Genomic DNA, 9163 nt, shown 5'->3' with positions numbered 1-9163 from the left:
TTTATTTAATATTTTGGTTATTTGCATGGACTAATGATACTTATAAGGTTAAATTGTATTTTGCAGCCAAATTGTAACGCCTCGTTCCTGGTATGCAATTATTTAAATTATTATAGTTCTAGTTGAGCTACTCGATTAGTTGGTAGCCCTAACTCATCGAGTAGATGGCAAAAAGGACGCGAGATTTAAAGAGTCAACTCGGCGAGTCCAAGCATAAACTCAACTAGTAGGTCTGCCATAGGGAAACCCTATTTTCGGGGTCTTACACCCTATTTAAGCATCATATTTAGCCTCCCTTCCAGTTTTATCACCTCTCAACCCTACTCTCGAAACCCTAATCAATCTTATGCATTCTTGAGCCATTCTTCCTTGTATTTGTGTGGTTTGAAGCTAGGAGAAGGAAGGCAAAGAGTGAAGACATCAAAGGAGGGCAGAAGATCTAGAGTTCTTGGGTCATCTTAGACTAGTTAAAGGTATAAAGCTAATACCTTGGTTTCTATTTGAGTTTCATACAAGGATTTCCTCACTCGAGTATCAACAGTCAGTTATACGAGGTGAGTTTCCCTTCAGTAGAAACGAGTCTAAGGCACTTATGACTTTTGATGGTTTATGATTTTAATAATGAATTGAAAACGAAATTTTTGGGTCATATTTTTGGGATGTTTCACAAATAGAAGACATTTTGAAGAAAATGGACTAAAAGCGTCAAAGAATGGAACTTTGGAGGATGAAGACTTGAAAAAATAAAAATCCAGCAAAAACACGCTCTCACGACGTGAGTATTAAAGGCTTACGACGTGAGTTGGGACATTCCATAAGATAAACATCGCGGATCAGGAATCCTTGTCGAGCACAGATATCTAGTGAACTCACGACGTGAGACTTACTTGCTTGATTTGATATTAGATTGCTTTAACTTCTTATTCTGTGTAGTTAGTGACCATTAATTGCATGAATTTGAATACCAGTCACATATTTCTCATTTTATCGCTCTAATGCTCCAACATATCGGGAGCAATGGGATATGCCTAATCATAAATGATTGTATAGTATAAAGGTATAATCATATAAGATTATACATGTTTATATGTATATGCCTAATCATAAATGATTATACATATATGTCTGTTCACAGATTGAGTAATCATAAATGATTATGACAGTCGGTGACAGAAAAGATGGTTGTGACAGAGGTGGCTGTGGTATAAGTAACGAAGGTGACAGTGGTGGGGTCGGCTAGTGTCATGGGTGGTGGTAGTGGTGGTGGCGGTGGCGGTTATGGTGGTGGAGGAGAAAGGAATGGGTGGCGTTGTATAATTATTTATGATTATACTAGGCCTGTCACGCCGTTACGTCGGAAGGTTAGAGCGGTAGATGTGAAATACATAGCAAAGGTTGAATCTAAAGATCTATATTTTATTTTTAATGTCAACAGAACATATATATATATATATATATATATATATATATATATATATATATATATATATATATATATATATATATATATATATATATATATATATATATATATATCATCATTACTATATATAAAAACCTTAATTTTGTGGTAGCGCGTAGGGCGCGTGCGATGGTTTTCAAGAGGAGTACACGTCGTTATATTGAAGAACAAATGATTTTATGTGGATCGATGCATCTTATCCAACGCTTCCTGAAAACGATGCAATGAATCGACACGACCACTTTATAAAAACCTTTTTTTTTGCCTCTAAAATCAAAATCACACGGTTCCAACACGACTGCCTGACCAACCTGTCGATCTACGCAATTTATCATTACGTCGACTTAATCTTTCTTCGCTTCTCCTTCAAAGTTTACTGTTTGGCTTAGCTTTTAAAAGCCCAAAAGTCATTTTTGGAAAAGTTACAAAAAGTCAGGATTTCCTAACTTTTTCAAAAAATTCAATTTCCCTGTATAAAACTTCATAAATAACTTTTAAAACAAATTTTGCCAAACATCTTTTGATTAAAAAAAAAAAAAAAAAAAAAAAAAAAAAAAAAAAAAAAGAAAACCCCTACGTTCTACAAATTGATCTACTGATTCCCCATCTCCTCCAACAATATTCTGGTGACAACACGTCAGAACGACGCCTATCAAATCGGCGACAAAGGGATTCTGGTGAGCCAACAAATAATTTTCCAAGGCTTCCAAAAAATGATGCATTGAATCGACTCAACCTCGCTTCTTGAGGATAAAGGGTATATACATAACACCCTCTCTCCATTGAAGATCACTCTGTCTCGATTGCTTTTCAGTTTGTCGTACGCATTATCGTTAATGTTTTATTTATTTATTTATTTATTTATTTATTTTGGCAGGGTCTTAATGGAGATACTCCAAGTGGGGCAAGTTCAAGCCGGGGAAGATGAAGAATTTCCCGTGGTATTGGTGGTCTAAAGGGTTTTTTGAACAATTGGTAGATTTTAATTGATTTATTGAAATCAATGAAGGAATTGATGGTCAAGTAAGATTTCATGCTCTTCTTATTCTGTAATTTTCATTTACGTTTCTTTTGAAACCCTAGCTTTGATGGGTTTGTGATGTTTTTTCTCTCGCCAAAATTACATTTACAGATGACGCCACGCAACGTAACTTCCGAACGGCCATTAACCTCGAGTCACAAATCACATCGCCTCATTTTTCTCTGCGCCTCATTTTTCATTTTTGTTTCATCACATCTCCTTTTCGTTTTTAATTTTAAACACTGAGTTTGGACTCCCCGATGATTGATTCTTTACAAAACGTTGGTTCTTCAATCTCTGATCAAAATTGTGTTAAAATTGGAAGATATAAAGGTAGATTAGAAATGTATTCCATTTTCTTTCTGTTAATGATTTGCGTTTCAAAAATGGCAGCGCTCCAAAAAATTTCCAATACGTCTTCCATGGATTTGTTTGGATTTGGAGATAACTAGGATTGAAGATAGAATATTTTCTACAAAGTTCTTCTTTTTTGATGGACTTGCACTTGGGGTGATAATTGGAAAAGGAAACCTAACAATGACTCCAGAAAAATTGCTAGATTGGTTACTTCAGAAATCTGAAAGCGATTTTGATTTTTAGGGTCACATTTTTTGTTATGTTATTGATGTAGAATACAAACCTAAGAATAACATTTGATGGTCATTAAACATCATCTTCATCGTGGATTTGCAAATTCATCCATTTAGCACTCTAAAAATAACGCATGATTGAATTCTTTATTAGTTAAATTGAACTTCAATTATTACTGAATTTGATCGGATTAAAAAGATCAGTGGAACTGAAGTTAATTTTCATTAGTGCAGCCCTAAAACTGACAAACTTTATTGTTTTTGGGCATAATATGTAACTATGTTAATACTTATGGACTAATTATTAAAAAAAAATAGTGCCCCCCCCCCCCCCCCCCCCCCCCCCCCCCCCCGGCCATATATAAGCTCCACCAATGCTTATTGGGAAAAATTGAATGAAAATTACTTTTAATCTTTTGATTTTTCTAGAAACTTTTTAAAATTACAGATGATCCACCACACTAATAGCAAGTAAGAAACATATATATTTTTTATAATAAAACTCAGCCTAAAGCTTATAACAAACATTCCCATCACCAAATTCGATAAAGAACATGGAATCCTAACAAAAATTTCAGAAAAGGTACATATCTAGGAAATGGACCTTCTATTGATGCCATTTTGGGCAGAATTTGAATTGAACTTTATTGACTGGTATTTTAATTTGGTAATAAGGTTCATTGCTGACTTTTATTTTTAATTGATGATAACATATTTTTTGATTTGTCAATAATGATTTTGTAGCGTAAGTGGAATATTTTTTTTTTTATATTTTTAGAGTGTATTTAATTGACATGGTTTGTCAGTTTACATTTGCAGTGTTATGAAAGAGATTTTTGAATAAGTTAACAACATAAATGAATCAGATCTACGCTTATCCAGCTTTTGAATTTCCAGAGAAATACAATCTCTTTGTTTTTTCTTATGAGATTTTAATGTTTGGTAAAAAGTTAGAATTTGGCTGAAAAAGCAGTGAAGAAAATGAAAAGGTTGACCTTGTAATTGAGCAACTTAGCGACTCAGACCAAAAATGTAGTACAGTGAATTACATTTTCTGTTTCTGGTTTACTTGATGTTTGGATAATTGTTGTGTGCATGATATGGCTTAATTTTCATTTTCCTTGTAGGTTGCAGCAATAGCTTCCATATCGAAGCTTCTACTTCAGAGTGGTCTGAAACTAGGGATGCTGAAGTTTCAACTGCCACATGCTTTTCAAACAAACATTAAAGAAACACGGAGATCTTTGGGCTAAATGCAAAAAGCAGCAACGTTTTTTTCATTTGTTTATGTCTTGTTATGTCATTCTACTTTTAATCATCTTTTCCTTTAATATATAGCAGTAACTGTCGTATATCACAATCAATTCATTCGTGTGTATTTGGAAGTGAATTCGTGCATTTAGAATTACCCCAATTTTATTTGTCATGTCATAAAGAATGTTAAATGCAAGTTATAAACTTGATATTAATTGGTTGATGGGATGTTGCTGGATTTTATAAAGTGATAGAAGTTCAAATTTGAATCATCACCTCTAAACATATACAGTAAAGTAACTGAATTTCTAATGATTTCAATCAATTCCATATCTCAGAATTTATTACTAATGAATCAGTAACGGTCAAATTGATACAAATTTGGTTCATCATTAATTTCAAGTTAATTACACACAACAATTCAAGAGTATTTCTTCTTCATTTTGAGCCAATTATATACACAAAAACATCGTCTCTTTGTTTAAGCCACAACAATGTCTAATAATCAAGGCCAGGGAGAATCCAGACATAATCAAGGCCAGGGAGAATCAAGACAAAATCAAGGCCAAGGAGAATCCAGACATAATCAAAATGCACCTATGCAAGAGTTGCAACCACACCCAGTAATGGAGCAACTTTCTGGTGTTCAATATTGTGTTAATAGTCCACCTCCATGGAGTCAGTAATCATTCTCTTCTTGTAAATCTGTAGAATTCTAGACATTCAAAAAAGATAGCTGATAATTCTTGTATATATCTTTTGCAAATGTAGAGGAAGCAGTGTTATTGGGGTTCCAACATTACGTTTTGTCTTTGGGTACGACTGTGTTGATATCAACCATGACAGTTTCTCAAATGGGTGGTGACAATGTAAGTAATTAGTTACAAGTATCCATTTATATCTGATTATCAATTATGAAACATTACATTCAATGAAGAAATTACAAGTTTGAATCTTGTTGAATGAATCGATCCAGGCTGAGAAAGCCAGGGTGATTCAAACGCTGCTTTTTCTTTCAGGATTCAACACATTAACGCAAACCATGTTTGGAACTCGATTGCCATCTGTTGTTGGTGGATCACATGCGTTTTTAGTCCCTGTAATCTCCATAATTCATGCTAAAAGATATCGTATGTATCAAGAACCTCATCAGGTACATCATCTTATCAAACATATTGACTGTTTTTTTTCTTCTTCTTCTTCAATTCTAATGGTTTAGTTTATTTGGTGTGTTGGAAAAAGAGATTTGCACAGACGATGAGAGGAATACAAGGTGCTCTTGTCATCGCCTCAGCTTTCCAGATGATTCTTGGATTCCTTGGTTTGTGGAGAAACGTTGTAAAGTAAAGTGTTTGATGTTAATTACTCAATTTACTTATTGTATGTTTGTTTATATTAACTATATATGTGTTATGTATGTATAGGTATCTTAGCCCTCTTTCGGTTGTTCCTCTTGTTACTTTCACTGGACTTGGCCTATACCACCTTGCTTTTCCCATGGTATAAGATCCATTTCTAGTTCTCAAAAAGATAATAATTGGGATGAAAGAAAGAAAATAACTTTATTATTATTATTATTATTATAATTTTACTTTTTCTTGTTTTAGTTGGGAAAATGCATAGAAATCGGGCTTGGGGAGTTGGTGTTGATAGTCCTCATCTCACAGGCAAGTTCTAGTTCTGGAGAAATCAGTGATAATATTTAGTTATTAATATAAAGAAAGTCAAACTAACTTTGTATATATGCATGATCATATTATTGACTTTTTGTAGTATCTTCCTCCATATATGACCTCCAAGAAGCCAATATGTGATCGTTTTGTAGTGTTGTTTTCTGTGTCGATTGCATGGACATGTGCTGGAATTTTGACATGGAGTGGTGCATACAACAAATCTACAGACACTTTAAACACTTGTCGAACGGATCATTCTGGACTCATACATGGAGCTCCTTGGTATACTTTTATTCAAAACTTGCGTTGTATTTCTTAGTGATGTTATTGTTATAAATGACTAACTAGTAAAACTACACAGGATCTATGTTCCTTATCCATTTCAATGGGGTACTCCTACTTTTGATGTTGGTGAAGTTATCACCATGATAGTTGCTTCTTTCGTCTCTTCCATTGAGGTTTAATTAAATTCTAGATCTCCTCTGCCTATGTCTTTAATTTATTATTTTTTTAATTTCCTAAATGCATGCATTGGAAAAATTAATCTTTTTCTTCATGTGTAGTCAACAGGCTCGTTTAGTGCATCAGCAAGATATGGAAGCGCCACTCCTGTGCCACCTTCTGTTTTGAGCCGTGGTATTGGCTGGCTGGTATATATATACGCATTACAAATTTAATTGAGATTAAAATAAAACTAAAATAATACTTAAATAATAAAAATAACACAATTTTTTGTTGTTGTTAGGGAGTAGGGACTTTCATCGGTGGCATGTGTGGAAATGTTACTGGATTTGCTGCATCCATGTAATGACAACAACTTAATGATCTTGTGAACTTCCATATTAACAGTATTTAGCCATTTTTTCCTTTTATGAAGCACAAAATCCCATGATTTGTAGTGAAAATTCTGGTGCATTGGCTTTAACTAGAGTTGGGAGTCGACGTGTGATTCAAATATCAGCTGCTTTCATGATCTTCTTCTCAGTCTTTGGTATCCCCACCTTCTTTCCTTTCATCAAAATTTGCTTTCAGACTAATTAACTGATAGTTGTTTTCCATTCAACAGGAAAGTTTGGAGCTTTTTTTGCTTCAATACCTTTACCAATCTTTGCAGCTTTATACTGCATCTTGTTTGGTTGTGTATGTATGTCCCACTTCCTAATTCATCACTACTATACATTTTCATATCCAATTAATTAATACAAGTTATTGTTAAATTTGAATGCAGCTTCTGTAGGTCTAGGCCACTTGCAGTTCTGTAATCTCAACAGTTTCAGGACCAAAATCATATTAGGCCTTTCTTTCTCCCTTGGACTTTCACTTCCACAGTTCTTTCGAGAACATTGGGTCTCCAATCATGGCCCCATGCACACTCATGCAAGATGGGTATGTTTGACTTCATATCTTTTACATTTACATAGGCCAATTGATATCAGTATCAGTTAATTTGGTTTGCAGTTTGATAACATGGTATCGGTGGTGTTGATGTCACATGCAAGTGTTGCAGTGATGATTGCAATGATATTGGACTGCACGATTACTCATGGGAAAAACGAGAATGGGAAAGATTGGTGGGAGAAGTTTACAGTGTATGGAAAAGATGTTCGAAGTGATGAGTTTTATAAGCTTCCATGGAAACTTAACAAGTTATTCCCAGCCTTATAATTCATATGTTTCTAATGTTTGATGAATTTTTGTAATATGACCTTTTTTTCCTTTCCCACAATATGAATCAAATTCAATTTCTTCATTGTCCAATTTTCTTTCAAAAAAAATTTATATAACTCAACACTACTAGATACGCCCAAAAGTCTTGTTGAAGTTACATATCCATGACATATAAATATGATACTTTGATGAAAAAGAAAACTAAAAACTAAGACTAGCAAACATGAAACATGAAATCTGAAGTAGTCCCAATAGGAGAAAGACATGAAGGTTTGTTTGTTTGTACATATAATGTTTGACATGAAGAGTGTTAAAAAGAAGCTGAGGTTGTTCTTCTGAGTTGATACTTTGGTTCAGGAGGAGGTACACATGGCAAAACGTTCTCTGCCTCCTGCAAACAGATAATAAAATAATCAACAAAAAAAAAATTCGCACATATTCATGATTTTGATTAAATTCTAGTTTTCTTTTCTAAAAAAAAAGAGATACCTGCTCTCTTCTGAGTCTTTCATTTTCCTCTTCCAAACGTGAAACTTTGTTCTCCAGTTCATGGGTATAAGCCTATTTAAGTTTATAGAACTTTCTTATAACATGATAGTATTTTTAGGATTAAAAATAAATATAAATTTGGAAAGCATACCTGTTTTCTTGCTCGTGAACGTGCAGCAGATTCCCTGTTCTTGATCATTCTTTTTTGCCTTCTTTCCACAGTCTTCTCCATCACATCTCCAGATGCAACTCTTTTCTTGCCAGGAATTTGTGTATCAGAAAGAGTACCCATCAATGGAGACATTGTCATCTGAGTATCAGAATAAGCAGTCTCCATAGGAAGTGGCTGTTGAACTTGATGATGACCTGGCATAAACACATGTTGTGGCTGCTGTTGAATTGGCTGGATCTGATACTGCTGCATCCATTGTGCCTGTTGTGGATTGATATTTTGTTGGGGCAATGGAATTGATTCAACTCCTGCAACAGAAACTGGATTCTTCTTCTTCTTCTCGTGAGAAGATTCTGCAACAATCCCTGCTTTGGCCAAGAAATCCTCCAGTGTCATCTCACCAAGGGTTGGTTGTTTCTCTCGTGTAGTTTTCCTTTCAAGATTGTTATCATTACTAACGCTACTATGAGTAGTATTCTTCTTCTTTTGGATATCTTGCCATAACTCATCAACAGTTTTCTTGCTAAGATCTGGCATGGATGATGTGTGTTGATGTACAGGACCTTGATTAGATTCAGCTTCAGCACTCCAAACATTCTTGAGAAGCTCATCGAGATTCATACTACTCAAAGGTTTCCCTAAATCCCCTAATTGTTGTTGAACCTCATCCAATGTTAGGTTATACAAAGGGCCTTGTTTTGACAATCCGTCGGATTTAGGATGTTGGGTTCCACCATTTCCACCACCACCACCATGCGATCCCATGGTTCGAGTCCCCATAGATAAAACCCTAACCTATATACACTAATCAATTTCTTCGAAGAGATGAATTTC

General features: G+C 34.5%; 1 protein-coding gene across 2 annotated transcripts; it reads left to right on the top strand.

Annotated features, from left to right (window-relative positions):
• Window positions 1-2029: 2029 nt before the first annotated feature.
• Window positions 2030-7709, top strand: LOC111890642 (putative nucleobase-ascorbate transporter 10). Of its 2 annotated transcripts, XM_023886747.3 has the most exons (16): window positions 2030-2219; window positions 2340-2485; window positions 4201-5005; window positions 5099-5196; window positions 5304-5480; window positions 5570-5670; window positions 5752-5827; window positions 5935-5994; window positions 6101-6282; window positions 6362-6458; window positions 6564-6650; window positions 6746-6804; window positions 6900-6991; window positions 7067-7144; window positions 7229-7386; window positions 7459-7709. In XM_023886747.3, the coding sequence occupies exons 3-16, from the start codon at window positions 4822-4824 to the stop codon at window positions 7663-7665; spliced, it is 1656 nt and encodes a 551-aa protein (XP_023742515.3). In that variant the 5' UTR covers window positions 2030-2219; window positions 2340-2485; window positions 4201-4821; the 3' UTR covers window positions 7666-7709. The 2 variants fall into 2 exon arrangements, 1 of the variants encoding a protein (XP_023742515.3); XR_006183423.2 differs by lacking the exons at window positions 4201-5005; window positions 5099-5196; window positions 5304-5480; ... (9 more) ...; window positions 7229-7386; window positions 7459-7709 and adding an exon at window positions 2595-2843 and having other exon boundaries at window positions 2064-2219.
• Window positions 7710-9163: the final 1454 nt, after the last annotated feature.

This window comes from Lactuca sativa, chromosome 5, assembly GCF_002870075.4.
Source record: "Lactuca sativa cultivar Salinas chromosome 5, Lsat_Salinas_v11, whole genome shotgun sequence".
Classification (NCBI taxonomy): Eukaryota; Viridiplantae; Streptophyta; class Magnoliopsida; order Asterales; family Asteraceae; genus Lactuca; species Lactuca sativa.
Note: the sequence above shows the minus strand (reverse complement) of the source record. Positions and strands in the feature narration are given on the sequence as shown.